The sequence below is a fragment of the Tachypleus tridentatus genome, chromosome 1, assembly GCF_004210375.1.
Source record: "Tachypleus tridentatus isolate NWPU-2018 chromosome 1, ASM421037v1, whole genome shotgun sequence".
Lineage (NCBI taxonomy): Eukaryota > Metazoa > Arthropoda > Merostomata > Xiphosura > Limulidae > Tachypleus > Tachypleus tridentatus.
This window is the reverse complement of record NC_134825.1, coordinates 23,551,431-23,577,633: the sequence shown is the minus strand read 5'-3', so window position 1 is coordinate 23,577,633 and position 26,203 is coordinate 23,551,431. Positions and strand designations below refer to the sequence as shown.

Here is a 26,203-nt window from a genome sequence, read left to right as displayed (position 1 = left end):
AACGTTTTCAAACTATGGCCTATCGTGTGCTAAAGTTACATGTTAATACCTCTAATTAACTAATTTCAAATTTCTTGTTTAATACATTCAGGTTTATAGGTTCATCGTTTTCAACCACTGACACCCAATTTACCATCCTAATCGATTACCACTTTGTGCTACCATCCCATATTCACAATTTTAATGTCACTACCTTAGTCTACCGTGTGATGAATTTTCAATATCAATATCACAAGCTTATAGTTTTGAATTACAGTTAAATTAAATAACTGCTTTGTATCACCTCAGAAACTTAACGTGTTCAATTGATATTTTTATTTGCTTCATTCCAACTGTAAACTTCTGAGTTTAAACATCTTTAAACATCCTCACCATAACAGTTGTTATTCTACCATATGACTTATATAATGCTGTTACAACCATTATCATATTTGTTTATCACGTTTGTCCTGATAATGTCTGGTATTGAGTGAACCGCCTATTTGGCAATCGATATTGTGGATGAAGTATGAACAGAATAGTATTATACACGTTTCTTCTTGAAAAACGTCCAAGGGCTTGAATAAATAATTTACTGTTTAATGTATAGTAGCTGTAACACTAATGCTCTGTGATAAATATAAGTGACAAGTAACATTTCACTGTTGTTTCCTATTTGCATTTGAAACGAATTTATTTATACGAAATCATATCATTTCTGACAATAGGCCCGGCACGGCCAGGTGGTTAAGACGATTGGGTCGTAATGTGAGGGTCGCGGGTTCGATTCCCCAGTCACACCAAACATGCTCGCCTTTTCAGCCATGGGGGCGTTACAGTGTGATGGTCAATCCCACTATTCGTTGGTAAAAGAGTAGCCCAAGAGTTGGCGGTGGGTGGTAATGGCTAGCTGCCTTCCCTCTAGTCTTACAGTGCCAACTTGGAGATAGCTAGCGCAGATAGCCCTCGTGTAGTTTTGCGCGAAGTTCAAAAAAACAAACAAATCTGAAAACAGTCTACGACAAGCGAGTTACTCAAATGGCTATAACAAACTATATATATACACATTAATTAAAGCAATGATGTATAATAATGGTAGCGAAAGTGACGACTCAAACGTTTAGCAAGTTACTATGTGTACAAGTAAGGGCACACCGAATTAAAGCCAGAAATATTAGCAACTATATCAAAATAAATGCAACTTATCGCTTTTCTATAAAACAGTTTTATTTTTAACGATATATAGTTAAAGATTGTATTTAATAATTTGACATTTTTTATATTATATTTCTTTTAATGTGGAGATAATAAGCAGTTCTTTATATTACATAAAAAATTATAACATATATAAGCCTCCCGCTAGTACAGCGGATTTACAACGCTAAAATCAAGGGTTCGATTCCCCTTGGTGGGCTCAGAAGATAGCCCGATGTGGATTTGCTATAAGACAAACACACAGACACATATAAATAAAGGCCCGGCATGGCCAAGCGTGTTAAGGCGTGCAACTCGTAATCTGAGGGTCGCGGGTTCGTATCCCCGTCGCGCCAAACATGCTCGCCCTTTCAGCCATGGGGGCGATATAATGTGACGGTCAATCCCACTATTCGTTGGTAAAAGAGTAGCCCAAGAGTTGGGCGGTGGGTAGTGATGACTAGCTGCCTTCCCTCTAGTCTTATACTAATAAGCCCCCCGCTAGTACAGCGGTATGTCTCCGATTTACAACGCTAAAATCAGGGGTTCGTTCCCTCGGTGGGCTGAGCAGATAGCCCTTTGTGGCTTTGCTATACGAAAGACACACACATACACTGATAAATTAGGGACGGCTAGCGCAGATAGCCTTCGACTTGCTTTATGCGAAATTCAAAAAACAAACAAACATGTAAATAAAATATATAAGTTATTCTTTAGTTCTACTTGAACCTAATCTTGCTACGTTCTTGAATTGCATGGCTCGATGCTGAGGTGTCAAGAATTCGATATTTTAAGGCAAGGTCACGATCACAGATAAGTCTATATGAATTATATAGTGAAAGCTATAATTCTGTCATGGTTGTTTCTCATATGTGAACACATTTAACCAATTAGAAATAACTCTCTTGAATTCAAAGTAGTATTGTTTCATTACACTTAATAGTTGAATTTTTAACAATAACGTAAAGGTAGAAATCTTAAATTCGTGAAGTTTCACGTTTTTTTTTTTTTATCTCCGCAGCAGTTTTTACATAATTACAGGACTTTCTATTAAGTTTTAAAGAAAAATAATTTGAAAACTTTTATTCTTCAATATTTATTTACGTTTTATACAATATTGGTTTCTCCTTCAATACTTGTAAGAACTCAAGGAATCAATATTCTGAAAAGCATTTTGTATTCATACGCTACAAGTGTTCTATGGTTTAGTTTCTTGCAGACATAATAATGCGCTAGAAAAATCATCTTAAAACTACTGCAAGTTAGTTTATAGTCGAAGAATAATTTACAACTACATTTTGATAAAAAAAGTTTAGGATTAAGTGTGTCTTCGTGAGTCACAAGGAAATTGTATATTTTTGGTGTCTAGTTATCGAGTTAATTTGCATTAAATAAAATACAGGTTTGACGTTTGAAAGAAGTGATTATTTTTTTACATACACATACATATTGAAGTTCAACTTGGACCAACTACGCCTTCTTTATGCGAAGAATCACCAAGCAATTAAACTAGTTTATAATAATGTTATTTGTGTCATTGTTCTCTGACTGGTTCATAGGATCTATTATTAATGTATGATTCTTTCCATTTTAAAGTTTGAAGACGTTAGACGGAAAAAGCTCTGAGTAAAATATTTTGTGAATAATTAACGCAGTGATATCTGTCAAGGCATCTCAAAGACCACATTGATATGTTTAGTATTTAAGGGGTATAAAACTGACCTGTTATTTATTAATGTGCTAATTTCAAATCCAGAAGCTTTAAAGCAATATGACTAGACGTACGTTCACCGTTTATGATGTTTTCGGAATAGCACAAGTCTCTACAATGAGCTATCTGCGCTTTATACATCGAGGGGAATCAAACTCCGACTTTTAGCGTTGTAAATCTGGAAACTTAGAGTTGATCGACTGGGAGTTCTGATAATAATAATGCAGTTTGATATATTTTATGTAATATATATAAAAAGTTGGAACCTTAACCACACGCATACACCTCGGTATGAACGTAATTTTAATAATATATATATATTTTTTTAATTTTGAAAATAATGGTTTGACACTGGCATTAATTTTAAAAGGAAAAAAAGAGAAATTATTAAAAACGAGCAGTGGTGGGCAGAGCACTGATAGCCCATTGTGTAGCCTTGTGCTTAATTAGAAACACGGGCATTAACACTTTTATTAATAAAGCCGAGAACAACGTTCAGGTTAACAAAGAGAACCTACGAAGGTCAAAACGTTGTATTCTGCTTTATTAGTAAAAGTATTAACACTAATACCAGCCGCCCTGATATATATTTTTACTTCAAATGGGTTTCTCGTCATCACGTAATACATCACATGGATGGTTTGTTTTTTTGGAATTTCGCACAAAGCTACTCGAGGGCTATCTGTGCTAGCCGTCCCTAATTTAGCAGTGTAAGACAAGAGGGAAGGCAGCTAGTCATCACCACCCACCGCCAACTCTTGGGCTACTCTTTTACAAACAAATAGTGGGATTGACCGTAACATTATAACGCCTCCACGGCTAGGAGGGCGAGCATGTTTGGCGCGACGGGGATGCGAACCCGCGACCTTCCGATTACGAGTCGCACGCCTTAACACGCTTGGCCATGCTGGGCCCACATGGATGGACAGGTATCTATTATATCACATGTACCACTATTGTTCTTAATATCTCTTAATTTTATGAGTAGGAAAGTAAATAGTGATACGACATTACAAAACAGCCATGGAAAAAAAAATAAAAACATATCATGATTAGAATAGAACAACTGTGTATAGAATACAACTGTGTGCAGAACAAATTAAACATGTCAAGCATGCTATAACTGACCTTTAAAAACCATTTTGATTCAATGATTTGTCCAGCTATCTTCAGTAACACGATTAATTTTGGAAAGCAAGTTAATGTTCTTTTCAGAAAACAACATCGCTTTACAGAAACGTAGGACTTATGTAGTAGTAATGTCGAAACGATGTATCTGAATTACATGGTCGGTTGTCTTTTGACAATCAAGAAATAGGTTAACGCCATCTTTCAGATATTATTTTATTTCAACTTACCTTATCTCGTCCCAATTTCCTCGCTTTTGTATAGTTCTCAGTTTGATAGTTTTGATAGTACAAAACTCATTCAACTCGTACAAACACTGGTTCGAAGAAACTAGTTATTAGAGCTAGGCTTGGATAAGAACATCTTATTTGTAAGACTGCTGAACAGACAATGTAAAGTTTTGGAAGTTGTCAGTACACCGGGATAACTGCATGGTTTATCATGTTGAGAGGCATTACCTCATATAAAGGCCAATAAACTGGTGTAAACTCGTCCCTTCTAACAAAGCAAATTTTTCGTCATGTTACTTGATGTGACTCTCAAGGTTGATTTAAATCATTTTATGTGTGTCATTCTACGCAACAACATGCACAGTCCAAGTCGTCTTCCATCACTAACATGGCACCAGCCTGAATGGCACTTTGGGTGCACTTGAACTAAATGATTAGAACGAATAGCACCTAGAATTTAGGTATAGCTGTTAGTAATTTTGAGCTACTGATCAGGTGAAAGACAGCAGGTGAGAAGCACTTCTTGTTACAAAATGGTATCGTACTTTTTAAACAGAACAACGGGTTTGACTGTCACTCTTATAAAATGTTTACATCTGAAAGTACAGAGCGTGTTCAGCGATATCACGTCTCGAACTCGGGCACTTCATTCATAAATCTTTTGTCTTGAGCTGAAGTATCTTTATCAGTTTGTTTGTTTTTATAAAAAAAACAATATTAATTTTAGCACAAGAATTAGGAATTATCTACACGTTTCGATCGCTTGTTTTTTTTCCAAGTCATGAATAAATAAAATTGGAGAACACAAATACAGTGACTTAGTAAGAAGAAGAAAACTTACTGATATTATTTATATTAATAAGAAAATCTTTACAATAATAATTAACTTCTTCAACGTTGAAAAGTGTCTAAAGTAACCCCTGAATAACCATACTGTGCTATCACAAGGAAGTGCGCGCAACAGAGTAAGACTTTAGAAAAGAAATGTTATTTTAAATAATAATAATAATATCACACCAGCATTTTATTAGTAAAACTATCAGTTACACCAACGTCGATATAACTTAGTTTTAATTTCTCTTTAGATTTTGACCATGAATTTTATTACGATGACGACAATATAATGATAACACTAATGAATATTCTTACTTTGTAATTGTTGGGATGAATGAATTTCTCCAAGTGTTTTAGCTTCTAGAAGTTGGCATGTACGTAATTCCTACTTATATTTTGAACCCTAAATATGTCACTACTTATGGATAGTACATTGGAAATATCCAGCCGTTTGTACTAGCAAGGTTATTCAGGACACGAAAATAAACAAAATTCTGTTTGTAGCTCAAGTTTTAAGTGTTAGCTGCCGATATTCGTAGATTCGATTCATCACCCATGGGTGTGCCATCATCTGTAGCTCATTATTGTTGTTTAAAAGAGTTAAGCCTTCTTTGTCACTCTACATTCAGAACACAGTTTCTGGTACGAATGATAATTAATATAAATCCACCTCTTCTGTTAAGCTTCTTATTGATACAGACTCTATTCGACGACTATAGTACACAAAACATTGTGTGATAATGTAAATACATTCGCTGTGTTCATTGCGTGAGATTCTCGTGCGCACGCGTGGGTGTGTCGCGTGCCACAGCTTTAAGCTGGCCATTAACGAAGACTCACTTCATAAATTGGTGATGTTAAATTGCTGTCTTCCCTCTTGTCTTACACTGCTAAATTAGGCATGGCTAGTCCAGATAGCCCTCGCGTAGCTTTGCGCGAATTATAAAAAAACAACAACAACAAAAAACTGTCATTATTAAATCTTCTGAGACACGCAAACGACGAAACATTTCAGAATAATTTGTGGCTGAATTCACCCATCGCGGAAAAATTTTTCTCAATTAACATAATATCGAATAACCTGGCAGAAGTTCGTTATATTTGTTTCTAAAGTTAGCTCCAGGAAGTTGGATTGCGCTAGCTATACAAGATTCGAGTCCTCTAATAGACTATTGACTATTTCGTCCTGTGTAAACTTCGAGGTCAAAGACACTGTTAAACTGGAGACACGTTACCTCCTGTAGTTTGTTTTGTTTTCTTTAGAAAAGTATATATCCTTACACTTGAAAACATATTGTAGTTCTTATAAAATTAGCTTTCCAGTATCCCTATAAAGTCGTGCAAAGCCCATAACGACATTGACTCTAAACTATTTCGAAGAGATGATTAAAGAATATGATTTTTTGGCATTTTCAACCTACGCGAAATAAAACAAACAAAATAGTTTGTTTGTTTTTGTTTTTTTGAATTTCGCGCAAAGCTACTCGAGGGCTATCTGTGCCAGCCGTCCCTAATTTAGCAGTGTAAGACTAGAGGAAAGGCAGCTAGTTATCACCACCCACCGCCAACTCTTGGGCTACTCTTTTACCAACGAATAGTTGGATTGACTGTGACATTATAACGCACCCACGTCTGGGAGAGCGGGCATGTTTGGTGAGACCGGGATTCGAACCCGCGACCTTCAGATTACGAGTCGCACGCCTTAACACGCTTGGCCATGCCGGGCCACAAACAAAATAACCACCATTCAACAACCACTATTAATTATTTTTGCAAACACCGGAATGAAATAAATCCCAAAAATAATAATAAAATTCGCGTGTTCAGAATTTCTAAAGCGCATGAAATTGAGAGTAAATGTAAATCAACAATCAATAAATGTTTATGAATGTAAACAATTTTCCTACTATAATAAAAATTCCTCTATTCAAAATTCGTAATGGTATAAACATTTTTAAATTTTATTTCAACCAATATTGTGATAAGCTAAGACAGAGTCTCAACGTTCGTATAATCCGACTAACCCTCTTTTTAACAGAAGTCTTATGTTCGTTAACAGGTAATTTTTATATAAACGCTTTTCCCCCAACTAAAGTACCCTTGAACTGCAGCCTCGTGTAATTTTCGCGCAAGTAACCGTGGGATTTGACTGTACTTGGTATTTTAATTAACTTTGCGGTGGCGGCGTGAATACAGGGTATATGGTTACAAATGTTACATGATATTTACGTTTATGAGAAACTAGTATTTTAGGAGGAAGCCTTCTGGCACGTTTGCTTTTGAATTTCGCGCAAAGCTACTCGAAGGCTATCTACGCTAGTCGTCCTTAATTTAGCAATGTAAGACTAGAGGAAAGGCAGCTAGTCATTACCACCCACCGCCGACTCTTGGGATACTCTTTTTCAATGTATAGTGGGATTGACCGTCATATCATCACGTACCCACGGCTGAAAAGGTGAGAGTGTTTGGTGTGACGGGGATTCGAACCCGCGACCCTCAGATTACGAGTCGCACGCCTTAACCCACCTGGCTATGCCGGGCCTTGAGAAATATACAAACCTGCACACTTTTATTATTACATTCTGTGACCTTTTGCTATTTTTAACATTGATAAAAATACTATTGTTGTTGTTATTGTGTTTTGAAATATTGTTTCATATGATAACATATTGTTGAAGTTGTAGAAATGAACTGCATTTTACGCTGAGAATGGACGTCTGGAACTTATTCCCTATTCGTGTAGCGTCCAGGGGCACAGCACTATCTCTGAGGGCTTGCAATGCTAGAAACCTCTAGAAAGCACACACTGTAGCTTTGCGCTTATCAATAAAAAAACAAAAAGGCCATATATTCATGTCTAAACATTCAACCCACAGTAATCGACTATTGAGACACCTTGTAGCTCCATACAGTAAAAACAACGAAACAATAAAATGAGATATTTTTTTAAAAAAATACAACCATTGTATAAGCTAATTAAAATGTTCAAACAAAACATTTTATTTTTTAATACGCTTTCGTACAACGTTTCAACTTCAACATCTGCCTACGTTCTTTTGCACGTGTGCTTAACACATCTGTAGTGTGTGTTATCTACTTTTATTCCGATCACGTACACACGCGCAAATGGGTAACTCTTTTTTTTTTTTTTATTTGTCTGTATTTCTCTTCCGTCTAAAGTCATTAACATGACCAAGGAAGGAAATGTATCTCCATTCGATGAATTGCTAGAGCGTTAGACAAAGAGAGATTTATTGTTTCTTTACGCTAAGTAACAACAGGCCTAGAAACTAACTATAAACATCAAGTTACCGTTCAGTTAATACGACCAAAAATAATTTACGAAGCATAAATATCTTAATGTTGTCTGTGAAGTAGAGATTTATTAAGAAATTAACTAATTTGTAAGGTACAGCCGTACACATGGTAATCTTACAACTACATAACGTATTTGGGAATAAAACAAAAGATTGTTTGTTTCCTCACAAAGTTAAACAAGAGCTATCTGCGCTAGCCGTTCATAATTTAACATTTTAAGACTAGAGGGAAGGCAGCTGGTCATCACCACTCACTGCGGACTCTTAGGCTACTCTTTTACCAACGAATAGTGGGATTCACCGCACATTATATCGTCCCCACGGCTGAAAGGGCGAGCATGTTTAGGGCGACGGGGATTCGAACCCGCAATACTCAGACTACGCGTCGAACGCCTTAATCCACCTGGCCATGCCGGGCCGATAATATTTATGACTGAATTTTCTGTTTTCCCACTATTTGGCGAGATAAGAATGTCTCGAAGTTTTATCACTCATGCTACTGAACAGCTGTCTTCTCTGTAGACAATCAGAAATAAGGACCACTGTACGCCGATAGCTCACCGATGATACTGAACAGCTGACTTCTCTGTAGTCTATCAGAAATAAGAACAACTGTTCGCCGATAGTCAATCTTGCAGCTTTGCTCCAAAATTCTGAAACAAACAAACAGTTAGACACAGAATTAGAAAAAAGAAAACGTACAGGTACGAGGGCTGTTGAAAAAATACGCGGACTGACGTCATAAAACAAAATGTACTTTATTTAGAAGTTACAGGTCTGGGACCCCTTCAAAGTACTCTCCTCCCCAACGCACACACTTATCCCAACGGTGTTTCCACTTGTTGAAACAGTCCTGATACGCTTCTTTAGTAATGTCCTCCAGCTCCTTAGTCTCATTTGGCTTAATCTTGGGAATCGTCTCAAATCTTCTTTCTTTCAAGGGTCTTTTGAGTTTGGGGAACAAGAAAAAATCGCAAGGAGCAAGGTCAGGTGAGTAGGGGTGGGGAAGAACAGTGATCGAGTGTTTGGCCAAAACTCACGAGTTCTGAGGCACAAATTTCGCAGCAACGCGGTGCATCTTCAATTTTTCGGTCAAAATCTCGTAACAAGATCCAACTGATACCCCACACTCTTCAGCAAGCTCCCTGACAGTCAGGCGTCGATTTGCCCGCACCAGGGTGTTGATTTTGTCGACGTGTGGGTCATCAGTTGACGTGGAAGGACGTCCAGGACGCTCATCATCTTCAATGGACTGTCGACCATCCTTAAAATGTTCATGCCACTTGAAACATGCCGTACGCTTCATAGCAACATCACCGTAAGCCGTGTTAAGCATAGCAAAAGTTTCAGTCGCAGATTTTCCAAGTTTAACACAAAATTTCACAGCAAGTCGTTGCTCCTTCAGGTCATTCATTCTGAAATTCGCCAAACGAAAAAATCGCACTTCACTTAAAACCGCGTAGCTAATACACAAATAAAGATATCTGCAATCGGGAAATGGCGTCGTAATCAGCTGATCTGTGCGAACCTAGCAACACCAAGCGGATTCCTCTGGAACCAACTGGAGCCGCGCAATTCAAACAGTCCGCGTATTTTTTGAACAGATCTCGTATATAGTCCTGTTGTTAACTTAATGTTACTTTATGTTACAATCTAGTCAATACTAGTAATGTTATGTAACCGTGTTGTTAACTTAATGTTACTTTATGTTACAATCTAGTCAATACTAGTAATGTTATGTAGCTCTGTTATTAACTTAATGTTACTTTATGTTACAATCTAGTTAATACTAGTATTGTTATGTAACCCTGTTGTTAACTTAACGTTACTTTATGTTACAATCTAGTCAGTACTAGTAATGTTATGTCACCCTATTAACTTGCAGTCACCTGTTAAATGTCGAATTTCGACATTTTCTTAAAATAGAAATAGGGTAAGACGTATGAAACACCTAGGATATATATGAGAAAAGTTTAGTGCATTTCTCATAAAGTATACGTATTATGTTACACGAGTCCAAATTGGTATTGTTGTTGTATTACGTGTGTCTTAATAGGTATTGTTGTTATAATACAGGTGTTTTAATAGGTATTGCTGTTATGTTACACGTGTTCCAATACGTATTGTTGTTCTCTGACATGTGTCTTAACAGGTATGATTGTTGTGTTGCATGCGTCCCAACAGCTACTTATGGAAACATGTGATATATATATGTACATTTTGAACATCTTATAATCAGTGTACCTGTCTACCAGTTCCGTTCAAACATACGTTGGGATTAATCAGTATGATCCCATAATAATGAAAGGGCTAATTCAGTTTTAGAAAAGCTTAATAATACTACGTATCACATAACTGATAATTTGAGGATCTTCCACGTTTTATCTTATTTCTTTATTGTTATTTAAACACAAATTATAAACTAGATAAATCTTATTTTTATGTTCTGTATTAAATTTATTGTAATATAGCTAGAACTACTATATTTGTCTTTATTTGTCGCAAGTTTTCATTCAGTTATATTCTCCACTTCGTTCGAACTATTTATTCGTCAGCACAGATAAAACGGAAATCTTTAATTTGTATAAATATGGATATTAGTTATCAAAAAGAATTACCCATGAACCAGGTGTAAGTAGATAACTCAGGTCTTTTGTAACAAACAGCGATCTCTTAGGTCTCAGTACCCTCAAAGAAATATGAATTGAACCTTTTGACACCTGTAAATACATTTGCATTTTGATACTAATTTATACATTAGAAACAACTGATAAATTAGAATATCAATGATACACATTAACTTTGTATTTTTATAAAACAAAACTAGTAGATTGTTCGAAAAATAATGGCGGACTTAAAATTTTAACTGTAATAAGAAACAAAAACACTCAAAAGCAGCTCAGGAACTCAGTAAATCTCCACACTTTTGCTGACGAGAAACAAGGTCATTTATGCCATGACGATAAAACTCTAAAGTCCTAGAACTAAAATATTATTTAAAGCCATTCTCAGCTGCTACTCTGTGGTTGAACCTTTTGTCCTGTAAACAGTTGTCCAAATGCTTGTAAAAGTGGTGGTCAGTGGGCAACAGGTCTGGGGAGTAAGGAGGATGAGGCAATGTTTCATAATCCAATTCGTTGAACTTTTGGAGCGTCATTTGAGGAACATGTGGCCGAACATTATCATGAAGCCAGGTTGGTCCTCTATGACTGACTAATGCTGGCATGTTTTTATGCAACTTTCCATAAATATATTTCAGTTCTTGACAGTAAACTTCCACAGTGATATTCTGGTTTTGGTTGAGCAAACTATAATGGATAATACTGGCCACAGACCATCTTACAGTGACCATAATCTTATGTTGGTGAAACTTTGGCTTTGGGAAGTGTTTTAGAGCCTCGTCGTGGTTGAGCCATTGCGCAGATCGTTTTCTGTTGTTGTAAAGGATCCACTTTTCGTCGTAAGTGACAATTCAATCAAGAAATGGGCCGCTTCTGTTGCGCAAAATCAGCACAGAGCACAGTAGAAAACGGCAGTTTTTCTGATTTTCACTGAGTTCGTGTGGAACGCACTTGTCAAGCTTTTCCACTTTGCTCGAGATGGCCCAAAATTGTGGAAATGCCAACACCCAATCCTTATGTCATTTCTCGAACAGTTTGGCGTGGGTTTCTTTCCACTAATGCTCTCATTTGGTCGTTTTCAACAGTAGAAGGACGTCCTCTGCTCTCCTTCTCTTCAAGACTCACATCTCAATTAAGAAACCTTTGGAGCCAGTGCTGTGCTGTACGTTTGGAGGTAGTTCCTTCGCCTCATGCTTGGTTGTTTGTGTAAGCTGTTTGTGATGTATTGTGTCCAAGTTTGAATTCATGGAAGAAAGTGATGCGCATCTTGTTATTTTCCATCACTAATTGTAAGAGTCTGAAAAATTGGAAAGTTTTAGATAGAATAAAAACACTAATAAATAGAAGAAAACTTTAATGTTTCAATGATGTATATATACATATGAAGTGGTAAAAATAGACAGGTTTCTTATCCCTATAAATAACCACCTAGTAAAACTCTTTTCGTTGCACACATCTGTCTGGTTTATAATCAACTCAAAATCTAAGTTACCTCAAGTGGCAGACAAGGCGTAGCAGATAATAACATATAAAGTTAAGGATCAAACAGCTGTTAAAACTACAAAAATGTTGTCTCATTATGAGCCTTTGTCCCAAACACTGGGCCCGGCATAGCCACGTGTTTAAGACACTCGACTCGTAATCCAAGGGTCGAGGGCTCAAATCCCCGTCGCACCAAACATGCTCGCCCTTTCAGTCGTGGGGCGTTCTAATGTGACGGTCAATTCCACTATTCGTTCATGAGAGAGTAGCCCAAGAGTTGTGGGTGGATGGGGAGAAGTAGCTGTCTTCCCTCTAATCTTACACTGCTAAATTAGGGACGGCTAATGCTGATAGTTGTCGTGTAGCTTTGCGCGAAATTCAAACCAAGCCCAAATAGTGTTGTGTGTGTGTTTTTTTTATATAGCAAAGCCACATTGGACTATCTTCTGAGTCTATCGAGGAAAATCGAACGTCTGATGTTAGCATCGTAAATCCGTAGATTTACCGCTGTACCAGGACGAAAATCAATATGCACAACTGTATTATTACATCAATCAACAGACCAGCCAACCACAATACTTTTATGTATCAGGTCATCACTTAAATAATGTCCGGTTTTAGGTTCAGAAAATGAGAAAGGATTTCGAAAGCTTTTAATTTTATTTAATCAATAATGTATGTTCCATTATTATTAATTACTTCCTGTCAACAATTCACAAGCTTATGAATGCCACTTCTATAAAATTCTTGGAGTTTAGAGGAAAAGAATGTACATAGGGCAATTTGACATCTTCATGTGTTCCAAGCTCTTTTCCATCAAGATAGTTCTGCAAACTTCGGAATATATGATGACCAGATAAGGCAAGGTCTGGAGATTAATGAGGATGTGGAAGTTTTCCCAGTCTAACTTTTTAATCTTTGAAGATGTGTTTCTTACTATATGGGGCCGTGCATTATCCTGGTGTAACACAACACCTTTACGACTGATTAAAGCAGGCCTCATTTCTTTCAGTGCAACATTCAAGCGCTCTAACTGTTGGCAATAGAAGTCTGATGTAATTTTTACATTGAGTGGACGCAACTCAAACTGGATCACACCAACAATATCCTGCCAAACGCTTAACAAGAATTTCCTCGGGTGGAGGTCCATTTTGGGCTGTGCTTTAGCCACATTACCTGCACTGAGCCATTGTCTGCAGCGCTTAATATTTTTATAATATATCCTTTTTCCGTCTCCAGTAACTAACATGTCCAAAAAAGGTGAATTACGTTCACGGGAGTGCAGAGAAGTAGAAATGTCCACTCTTGCTTTAAGATTGGCTTCTGTCAAATCATGGAAAACCCATTTTCTAAGTTTTGACACTTTTACAAACTATTGTTGATGACGGTCAACTGTTGAATTGGTTGAATTGAATTAAGTTTCTGTGCTAGTTCTTCAACTGTTACAGCACAATCTTCATCAAGTGCTGCTAGCAGGAAGTCATCATTAAACTCAGTAGGACGACCTGAACGTGACGCATCAGTTAAGCTGTCGTCACCTGATCTGAACTTCTGAAACCACCGACATTTTCTTTCATTGAGAGACTCCATATTATAAACACCTTGAATGTTTCTTGTAGTTTCTGCTGCACTATTGTCTTTTTTAAACTAGTAAAGCACATTATATGCCTAATGTGCTCCTCAGACACATCCATCTTCATAAGGGTTTATTTGATTAATGATCTGAAAAAGTGGAGTTGAGGTCAGTTTCTTTTATATGTCTGAATATTTTTATACACGTCCTACTGCATATTTTAGTTGTTAAAGCCTTCTACAAAGACAGAAATGATGATGCACTTTCTGTATTAAATGTTTGGGCATTACTTATGGGATGACCTGATATTTACCTAATTCAAAAATCTATTTAAATACTGTAGTTATGTTAAGTTGTTCAACTCATAACATGATCAAGTAATTAAAATTACGTTTAAAATGTTTTTTTATAATAGAAATATATTTTTAACTTTGCATTACGTTGGCATTTATGTTTATCATTAATAATAAAAACAATCATGAAAGCGGACAAGTAAGTTGAATGTGTTTAATGGAAGTCGAGACATAACTGATATATTTACACTGGTATATTCACACTGCTCATAAAAAACGTACGAACAAGTTTCATTTCAATTAACACAGACTTTATATGATACTTTACGAGTTTAAAACAGGCAATAACACCATGCAACACAAATTTTGTTCCTTGATAGTATGTATTATTTCTCAATTGCTTGTGCTATAAAAGTACAGAAAGTGGCCATTATTCCCTTCAAACTTTGCTTTTGTGACCTGGATAATGAAATTTAGAAATTAACATATTTTGTATGTAAAAATGGGCAAATTTGCACATTTTCATTTACATAAGGTTGGAATAAAACAACATATGAATCAAGATTTGCATGTGTTTATACTAAAGTTATTCAAAAATGTTTAGAAGTAAGTAGTTTTTCGAGATTTGCAATTTTAATGTAAATCACTTTCACGTATCAGCCCCCAAATAGTCTCCCATCATGTTTTCGTTATACGTTCATAGGTCACAAAAGCAAAGTTTGAAGAGAAAAATATGTTTTTTCTATTTACTTTAGGCATAAGCAACTGGGAAATAACACTTTCTGTCCAGGAACAAAGAAAAGTAAAAATTTTTGTTACATAGTGTTATTAAAGCAGTTAATATGCTCGTCAGAGGGGTTAGTTTTTGTTGTGTATTTAATACTTTAGCTAAACGTGAAATAGAGAAATTCACGTAAATAAATATACACCCATTCAATAATCCAAACATACTACTAATGGATTACATGGTATTAAAATGAGACAAATGGTACTGTGGTACTAAGTCATACAAGCGACTCCACAGTTGAAAGTTATATTAGTTTAATTAAAGTAGGTAAATATCGGAAGATATTATAGCCTACTACTTAAGTTAAGGTGTGGAATAAAACATAACAAGGGTCATCCGAGAGTAAGTCCTAATTTCTTCTATTGTAGTTAGTGTCCCTTCTCCTCTTGGAAGGAGGAAGGATTATCCTGAACATATTGGTTCCTAATGTTAATATTTGTCTCCTAATGATAAAATATTAGTTTTTTGTGATGTTGTGACGAACAGCAAGACGTAAAACATGTCTAAAAATGTGCTTCAAGTTAAGCATTGATCCGAATTGTTGTGGCTATTTTTGCTTAGACATCCACCTATGTATATTTAAACTTCCCATCTACAAAAGTCTACGTTTTCACTTAAATTAGTGTTTGTTTTGGTTGTTTTACATTTCGCTCAAAGCTACAAGTGTCGCTAGCCGTCCCTAATTTAGCAGTGTAAGACTAGGGAAAAGCAATATGTCATCACCACCCACCACAAACTTTTGGGCTAATCTTTTACCAACGAATAGTGAAATTGACCGTCACATTAACAAGCTCCCTTCCTCACACACAGAGAGCTGAAAGGGAGAGCACATTGGCGTGATCTAACTTAGTGAACACGATCTAACTTAATAAACACATTGGCGTGATCTAACTTAGTGAACACATTGGTGTGATCTAACTTAGTGAACAATATCGTTCTCTTCGTCACAATAAATCTTGTATAATTCTATTAAGAAAAACAAAACCTGACTGTTAGATTCCTCCAGTATTTTCTAACCCTTTAATTTCTGGGGACCCCGAATAACTTACGTTATTAATTAAAAGTTAAGCATCACACATCGATGCTAAGGTTTAGTTAAAACTTTTAATGGTGAGTCTGATGCTCAGGTTCAATTAAAACTTTTAGTTGTGATTCTGATGTTCAGGTTCAATTAACACTTTAATGGTGAGTCTGATGCTTAGGTTCAAGTAACACTTTAATGGCGAGTCTGGTGCTCAGGTTCAATTAACACTTTTAATGGTGAGTCTGATGCTCAGGTTCAACTAACACTTTTCGTGGTGAGTATGAAGCTTAGGTTCAATTTAGAACTATCAGTAGTGAGTCTGATGCTTAGGTTCAAATAATATTTTTAATGGTGAGTCTGATGCTCAGGTTTAAATAAAATTTTTAGTTGTGAGTCTGATGCTTAGGTTCAATTAACACTTTTAATGGTGAGTCTGATGCTCACGTTCAATTAAAAGTTTTAGTGTTGAGTCCGAATGATCTAAGATGTTTGAATCGAGGGTTACATTAATAAAGAAAGGCATTAATCACATTTTTGAAAAAAAAACAACAAAAATATTAAGGTTTCTTAGTTTTCGGACTGCGGTTCTCGATCTGTTACCTGGAGATAAAAATGCTCCGTTGTAACATATATCTAACTGTCGATTTGAAATATGTGATTAGAGTATCTCATGCGTTGGCGGTGAGTGGTATTGAGTAACTGTCATTCCTCTAAATTATCACTTCAAAAGTATGAATGGCTAGAGGTAGATAGCCCTCGAATATCTTTCCGGAAAATTAACAAACAAACAGGCATCTCAGCTCTCACAGAAATACTTTCCCACTACACGGTTGAGTATGAACTTTTTATTTTTTTTTAAAAAACAATTAACAAGAAATGTAGCTGATATAATTACTTTAAGATGTCTAACTTCAACGAATTAAGTAATTACATAATTCTGGCTTTTGAAGAGTCTAAAAATTGCTAATGGAGAGACATCTAATTAAACAAACCACTGGTGGTTTATAAAAGTATATTATAGTTCACACGAGAAAGTTGGGTCGGTCCCAAGAAATATGTTGAAGTTCAATGAGGTTACTAATTAACCGGAAATACAAAAAAAAAAAAACAAAAAAAAAACGAAAAAAATGTTACAGAATTTTCATACACTCCCAGATGACAGGTCTTGTGTATAATTAGACGTTGCCATGAGAACTTAGTTAGGTGCAATCATTTTTAAATTATTTATGTAGTACCGGACATGTTAAATATACAGATGTCATTGTTGTTGAGTTGAATTAAGCACACGGTTACACAATGGGCTATTTATGTTCTGCCCACCACGGTATCGAAACCCCGTTGTTAGCGTATAAATCCGCAGACATACCGCTGAGTCACTGGGGGACCGCAGATGTCATCTGGTAGTTTTATTTAACCAATGAAGTTAAAATGGTTTCCTGCATTTCAATATCATATTTTACCCCTTACTGAATGGAGATTTTTAAAAAAAGTAAAAAATTAGTTTTACAGGTAAAAAAGTTCATATTTTAGGTAAAATTACGAGCACTGTCAATTTAAAAAAAAAATATTTTTATGTTGATATTCGTTTTTTATGAATGGAAAACGAAAATATCGAGCCATATTTTACATTAATAGATGAAACAATTACTTCAAATTGTTCGTTATCCTAAACATTTACGAGAAAGAAAAAGATTGACTCATATTAATCCTGTAAATTTATGTATGATTTGGTTTTTAAAGCTAGCCATCATGTTAAGGCCTGGCATGGCCTAGCGCGTTAAGGCGTGCGCTTCGCAATCCGAGTGTCGTGGGTTCGCGCCCGAGTCGAGCCAAACATGCTCGCCCTCCCAGCCGTGGGGGCGTTATAAGTGACGGTCAATCCCACTATTTGTTGGTAAAAGAGTAGCCCAAGAGTTGGCGGTGGGTGGTGATGACTAGCTGCCTTCCCTCTAGTCTTACACTACTAAATTAGGGACGGCTAGCACAGATAGCCCTCGAGTAGCTTTGTGCGAAATTCCAAAACAAACAAACAAAAAGCCATCATGTTAGAATTGAAACAGCACCAGCATGACTACTCTCACTGAAATATTGTCACTAGTTACCTTCTATCAGAAACATGCGAATTTACTTTACAATATCTTCTTTATAATAGTTTACCAAATATAAAAATCTGGCTGGCTACGTGATATTGCATAGATTAATTCTCAGACTTCACAAGCACAAACATACTTGAAATGTGACAATTTGTTTCTGGGATGTGCTGCCATCTAGTCGTAAAATACTACACTGATAAAACACGGTTCGTATTTCAACTACTAACTTCCACATTAAGATTAAAAAGACACACAAAAAATGATATTTTTGACACACTGAACGGTATTTTTTATTCTTAATTATAGTGGTTCCAAAAATCTTAGTTTTGTGCTTTTGTACTCTTAATGTAGTAGCAAAATATGACTAAAAACTCACAATAATTTTCTTGTTTAAATATAACAAATTAATATTAATAAAATAACAAGTGGCCTCTAACTAATCAGCTTCTTTTGAAATGTGCTTTTTTTAAATTACCATTTATTATGTCCTCTGTAATTTTTATATCGTTAACTGTGTAATGGAACACGAAAAGGATAATCCATATTAAATAAATACATTCTTAAGCAATAGATGGCACCTCAGGGTAAAAGATGTTTAATTCAAAGAAAGTTTCAGTTTAAAAAAGCCGTAAATAACGTTCACTCAAATGTTAATATTGATCATAAAAAATGACTTCCAGCACTTAAATTGTGAATTGAGAAATGAATACGATAAATACATACACAGAAACACATTAATATGTTTCTTATTATTCCACTAATGCTGATATCTATGTTCTGTTATAACTGTAAATAAATCACAACATAGAGATAGTGAAACATTAGGTTCTATACGTGGAGATAGAAGCTCTATTTAGTGAAACACCTGACTCTAAACTCTGTAAACAAACCACAATATAGAGATAATAAAACATTAAGATAGTGAAATATTAGGTTCTTTGGATGGAGATAGAAACTCTACTTAGTGAAACAACTAACTCTAAACTCTGTAAATAAATAATACCATAGAGATAATAAAAATTATGTTCTACATGTGGAGAAAGAAAACTCTATTTAATGAAACATGTCTCATTTTGATGCGATATATAGTTGTTATTGACTTATTTCTTGAAATGAAATGAACACTTCACAAAAATATGTTTGTTATATCACGCCTAACTGTAATGAGACTTTGATCAGGAACTTCCTCATGTGATACTAAAATATCACATGCAAAGTTTCATCTAAGTCAGAATTAAAGTGTGGGAAGAGATTTGTGGACAAATGGACATTAGTTTTATATATATATGACATTTTACCGTTAGTGCAATAGTAGTTACAGGTGGTAACGAATTACGTGTTAATTTATAGAACAGCGGCATTATAGAAATATTCGAAAGAAAATTCAGTTTATTGAAAAATTACGTTCGTGATATAGAAATGTGCATTAAAGTTCAGGTTTGATATCATACAGAAAGTACAATGATGAAGTGTGAATATAATAACATTTTATACAACTGAGTGCACGTCAGAATCATTGAATTAACAGATACGTTTCCAGTTGTTATTTGTTTCTTTACAAGGAAATAGACGAATAGGAAAGGAATCGGAGTAACAGTCAGCGCCAGTTTCCTTCCTCATGAATATTTATATGATTACAGAGTAAAACTTGTAAAAATTAATGAAAATAATGTATACGTGTATATAATATAAAATTAGTTTTAAACAAAAACACTGTACAAACAAAGTCACGCGGGCTGTATTACAGCTTGTGTCTTGGTGGCTTTGTTTTTGAGGAAGTGTTTTTGTTCATGGCTTATTTGATGTTACAATTATGTTGTTTTTATTATAGATTTGGCCTTACTGCTTGTAACTTCTATCCTTTTGGACGTAAGTGTTAACTGCTAAGATAATATAAATTTTAAATTATATTATATAGAAATATTTACATAGTTTGTGATAAAAGACTTTCTAACCACAGAAAGCAAGAGAAATCATTGCAATAAAGTTTAAATAACAGTTTCATAGATTAACTGTGTGGTTAATAAATCTAAAAGTTTTTAAAACATGATGACAAAAACATTGATTGCATCTGACGTCTTCATATGAAGAACGGGTACCATCATAATCACAATAACACAATGACTCCGTTAAATATTATTCAACAATCTAAAAGAGTCTATGAAATTTTTAATTTACTTTTAGTTACCCAAATGATTATTTTTCTCATTATTTTTGATAAGAGTAGGAGGGATCAATGACATCCAATTTATATACCAAACTGCCAAATAGCCAATTCGTCAATCTTTTCTTCAAGGATAAAACTCAATTCTATAACTGTTAGAAAACAACGTGTTAATGGGTATGCTGAACATGTGACGTAGAACATTCATGGGTCTGCTGAAGCTGTAACGTGAAACATTCATGGGCCTGCTGAAGGTATGGCGTAGAACCTCAATGGGTTTGCTGAACGTATGACGTAGAATATTAATGGGTCTGTTGAAGCTGTGACGTAAAACATTAATGGTTTGCTGAAGCTGTGATGTAAAGCATTGATGGATTTGCTAAAGCTGTCACGTAAAATATTCATGGGTCTACAAAGGTGTGACGTAGAACATTAATGGGCCTGCTAAAGCTGTGACGTAGAACATTAATGGGTCTGTTGAACGTATGACGTAGAATATTAATGGGTCTGCTGAAGCTGTGACGTAGAACATTAATGAGTCTGCTAAAGCTGTGACGTAAAACAGTAATGGGTCTGCTGAAGGAATGACGTAGAACATTAGTGAGTCTGCTGAACGTATGACGTAGAATATTAATGGGTCTGCTGAAGCTGTGACATTGAACACTAATGGGTCTGCTGAAGGTGTGACGTAGCACATTAAGGGGTCTGCTGAAGGTATGACGTGGAACATCTAGGCACGTATTAGATATTGAGCAGTGATCTTGATAGTATTTTGTATGTGATATTATGTGGACGTGTGGTAATTTGAGAAACCTTAATGTTCTATTAATTACCTGACTGTTTACCAATTTATAGAGATATTTTGTTAACATTAAAGCCTTTTTAAGTCTATACTGAATGAATCTTTCACACAGGTCCTGGATGCCTCGGATCTATGTTTTAAAGGCCACGTTATTTTTTTAAATAAAATTTAATGTTCTTATGCAACAGTTTCATTCATTTACTGTAAACAACCTTTTTGTCTCCTATATTTCTTGTCAGGTATTTAATAAGCACCTTATTCACAGTTTCTGCCAATGGATGGACTTCCTTAAATGTGTTTGAGCTTTTAGTATTCAAAACTATTTGTTGTTGCTGTCAGTGGGAATTCCATAAAGGTTTGCAATTACTCTATATTGCCAAATTAATTTACTAAATCAAAATTAATAAAACTGAACACTGTATCACTACTAAGAGTCCAGAGGACTATCTGCTTTAATCGTCCCTAATTCGGAACTGATAGGCTGGAGAGAAGGCAGCTAATCAATACTATCCACCTAAATGTTTGGGATACCCTTATCTGCCCGAATAGTGAGATTTAAATATAACACTTGTTACTCACTGACGATTCGTTCCCTCAATGGCACAGCGCTAGAAACAGGGTTTCGATACCTGTGGTGAGAAGATAACAGATAGTCCATTGTGTAGCTTTGTACGGATCATGATTTTGTTTTCGATACGGGACTGGGACGCGGAATTGCAGATTTGTAGTTTGGCTCTGTACATTTATTTAGAACTTACTTTTAATTATAATCTAAACAGTTGATTTTTTGACCAAGAATAATAAACAAATTTTGCATATTTTTCATTAGATTCTCAAAAGAAAGGAGGAAGACGGGTGTGATTTCTTTTAGTGATTGGCGTTACTGGCTGTGTATCAGAAATTATAATCTGAACAAGGACTGTATTTACAACTATGACTTCGATGGCAATTTAACTCATGTGTCGCTTAAAATGCCATTCAGGTTGCGAGTAAAATGTCATAGTGTATATATGAAAAAAAAATTACAAGAACATGACACTGTACTTACTTTTATTTCAAACTATTGTTTCCTCGAAAGGGGACTGAAGGACTCAATAAAATGGTGCTACATAGAGAACGCTTGACGTTGCGGTTTGTACTGTGGTGACGCTAGTAAAACGTGCGCATGCCATGAGTCTCGAGAAGAATTATGCACACTGTATTCTACAATACAGCATAAAATAAGCGTAGAGTCATTTGACTACATGACCGGGCATGGCCAGGTGGTTAAGGCGCTCGACTCGTAATCTGAGGGTCGCGGGTTCGAATACCCGTTACACCAAATATGTTTGCTGTTTCAGTCCTGGTAGCGCTATAATATTACACTCAATGCCACTATTCGTTTGTAAAGAGTAGCCCAAGAGTTGGCGGTGGGTGGTGAAGGCTATCTGCGATAGCCGTCGTATAGCTTTGCACGAAATTAAAAAACAACATTGTTTACCAATGTAAAAAATGGAAAATATATTAATATGTAACATGATAAAATCATTAAGCGAATGTTATATATATTTCGATACCTTAAATTATACTTTTGAATTTAAGACTTTAGAAATGCTCCCCCGATGGTTCATCGGTAATTTTATGAACTTATTACAGTAAAAGTTGGGTTTTATTACCCACAGTAGGCAGAGCACAGGTAGTCAGTCCATTGTGTAGCTTTGGGTTCAGCAACTAACAAACAAGCACTTATAATACTGATAAATTTAACTTTTCAATCAACGTATTGTACTTATACGTTTAAGTGCCCAGTTTATGATGGGAAATGCGTGGAATAAGAGAACAACTTATCACACGTATGAACTTACACACGTATCGGAATACAATCCTGACCCTTCTATAAATCATTTTCACGAGTTTCTGTCTGAAAGTAATGACAGTAAAACAAGAGTTACTTGGTTTTCCTTTTTCTAGACTGTGAAATAAACCTTTATCTGGAAATTTAACGTGAATCAGAAGTGATTTGAAATGTAAGAAATCGTATTATATACGATTATATCATTAATATGTTTAAAGAAATGCCAAATTATTTATTTTAATACTTTGAAAACGTTTTATTCTTTTCAGTTTAGAATTTAAAGTTAATTAGTTGTATCACTGCGATACAAAAAAATAACAGATGTAACATGATAGAGTGGAATAATTATATATTTTACTGTGGAACAGCTTTTACATTTGAACGAACTAAAAACAAATATTATGACTTTCTTATTTCTGTATTGATGACTGTTTGAAGTGGCTATAAATTATTAACACACCAATTGATTGATTGTTTGGAATTAAGCACAAAGCTGTCTGTTTATCTCCCCATCCCGGGTATCGAAACCCGCTTATTAGGAGGAGAGTTTGAAGATATAACGCTGTACCACTGGGGGGGAGGTATTAACCAAAATATGAATGTTCTTAAGTGCTAATTATATTAATAATGAGTAAATAAAATGCTATTTTTAGACAGATTCTCCTGTGAATATTCTTGTAGTTAAAAGTATATTTCATTTAAAGTCTATTTAAATAACGTGTTTATTGTATATGAAAAATATTTTTAGTAAATATCTGCTCATCCGAAGCGTGTAAATATATAATCCTGAAAGGAAATTTCAATTATACAATTTTTAAAATAATTTCATTTTCATTGAGTATTCAAACACTAGGTGGCGAAACAATATAGGCCTAATCAAACAACAACAAAAACAGCATTCACCTCAGTACTTAATAAATAAACATGCTCGAAATTTTTAAAACTCATAAAATATAAGGAATACTGCAACAATTTATTGTTATTTTACACCCTTAAGTTCTGTCTGTTAAATAATTAATATTATTATTAGGCTGGCTATTACGTACCTATTTTTGTTACTCCAAGTTTTAAGGTGTTTGGTAACTGATCAGTTACTATGTGTTAAGTTCATCAAGTGTCGATATTACCATAAATTTATATTATTATTTTTATCATTTATTAGTTTACCTAACATTGCACACTATATTTCATTAGAAGTATAAAAATTGGTTTATCTTATAAAATAAATGCTACCTTAATATAATCTGAAATTATATTATTAAAGTCGCTTAGCAACACTAATATTCGAAACAAAGGTCAAAACACGTCGTAAAAAAAATTAAAAAAAAAACGTTAGCCTTCTAATCGTAGTCTTTAGTTTTCATATGAAACACACTTATGTACATATATACAAAAATATAGATAACTAATTGTGTAAAAAGGAACATACTAATTTTCTAAGATAGTTAAGGGAAACATAATCTGTTTCAAAATGGTTAATAGATGAATAAATATAATAATATTTATCTATATATTCATAACGATGTATTAATTTTCACTGAAAATAATATTAACAAAATATACAATATTTATGTTAATAACCTAAGGAAAATTAAAGTACTGGAAGTGATAATATAAACACCAAACTTTATTTCAATTTGTTTACATACTTAGTCTGCAATAATCTCTATAATCCTTGTAAATAGTACCTTCCATTGAATAAAAACACCCGTAATTAGTTGGTTTCTCGGGGTCAATGTAAGATTTGCACTCATTTCCGAAACGTTTAACTGAAATTGACATAAATTTTATGCCCTTACTCGACTCAGTTGAGACTGGAACATCTGTGGAAGATCAACAAGTTTAGAAGCGACCACTGTCGCTTTCTAGCTCCATTTCTTTAGTTCCCCGCTAATACAGCGGTATGTCTCCGGATTTACAACGCTAAAATCAGGGGTTTGATTCCTTTCGGTGGGCTGAGCAGATAGCCCTTTGTGGCTTTGCTATAAGAAAAAACACACGAAATACTTATAACTTTAATAACTCTCTTGTGATTGTGCTGACCACTATGTTGAAAGAATTGTGCTCGCATTATTTTAACCAGCGTGGGGCAACATAAGAATGTGTCGTTGTTATATTAGCATCTCTGTTGATCAGTATTTGGTAAATGAACATACTCCACGAGTATATACATCCGAAATCAATAAAGTATAGTGTCCTATTTGACGTTAAACTTGTAGAGTGTCTATATCCATATACGTGATCGGTACTATATAGTAACATAAACTTGTAATTGATAGCTTATAATACTGACGACCGTGACATATTTGATAAGTTTCTGCTGATGGTTGGAAGATCATTGTAATTCAGTAAAATCAGCACGACATTGCCAGGTGATTAGGGCGCTCGACTCGTAATTTGAAGGTTGCAGGTTAGAATCCCCGTCATGCCAAAAATGCAAATTATAATGTGACATTCAATCCCATTATTCGTTGGTAAAAGAGTAGCCCAAGAGTTGGCAATGGGTGGTGATGACTAGCTGCCTTCCCTATAGTCTTACACTACTAAATTGGGGACGACTAGCGCAGATAGCCCTCGAGTAGCTTTGCTCGAAATTCAAAACAAACCAAACCAAACTCAGCTATGAAAAAGTCCCCCAGTGGCACAGCGGTATGTCTTAAGATTTGCAATGCTAAAAATCTAGTTTCTATGCCCGTGGTGGACAGAGCACAGATTATCCTTTATGTAAAATTATGTTTGAATATCAAGAAATAATGATCTCAAGAAAAAAAATGATTTCATATCGTCCTCTATTGGAAAATTAGTAAACTAAAACAAAAAACATTGTTTGTGTTTTCTTACAGGAAGTTTGGTGTGTGTGTATGTGTGTGTGCGTTTTCTTACAGCAAAGCTTCATCGGGCAATCTACTGAGTCCACCAAGGGGAATCGCACCCCTGAATTTAACGTTGTAAATACGTAGACTTACCGCTGTGCCAGCGGAGTACAAAAAAAATGTTTGTTCAAAGATTTGCTCTGCCATTGTAGAACAACCTTCGAATGTACGAAAGTAAATCTGTTGTTTATATGTAGGTTAGACCTCAGTGTTCAGAAATGTTAAAACATTTCTGACATTCTGTAATGAGATATATAGTGACAG

The 26,203-nt window shown here is 35.1% G+C and overlaps 2 protein-coding genes across 2 annotated transcripts in view; both read right to left on the bottom strand.

Moving 5' to 3' along the window:
- The window catches only part of LOC143244521 (uncharacterized), a 31,159-nt gene extending 25,349 nt beyond the window's left edge, over window positions 1-5,810 (bottom strand). The window contains exon 1 of the mRNA XM_076489363.1: window positions 5,392-5,810. The gene's annotated coding sequence lies outside the window, so the exon portion shown is untranslated. The remainder of the gene's footprint in view (window positions 1-5,391) is intronic.
- Window positions 5,811-11,385: 5,575 nt separating this feature from the next.
- On the bottom strand, window positions 11,386-11,745 carry LOC143232236 (histone-lysine N-methyltransferase SETMAR-like). The gene has a single exon (XM_076467403.1). The coding sequence runs from the start codon at window positions 11,743-11,745 to the stop codon at window positions 11,386-11,388; it is 360 nt and encodes a 119-aa protein (XP_076323518.1).
- Window positions 11,746-26,203: the final 14,458 nt, after the last annotated feature.

Excerpts from the sequence above, each read along its gene's own strand:
- LOC143232236 (XM_076467403.1), bottom strand. The coding sequence starts at position 11,745 with ATGGTCACTGTAAGATGGTCTGTGGCCAGTATTATCCATTATAGTTTG.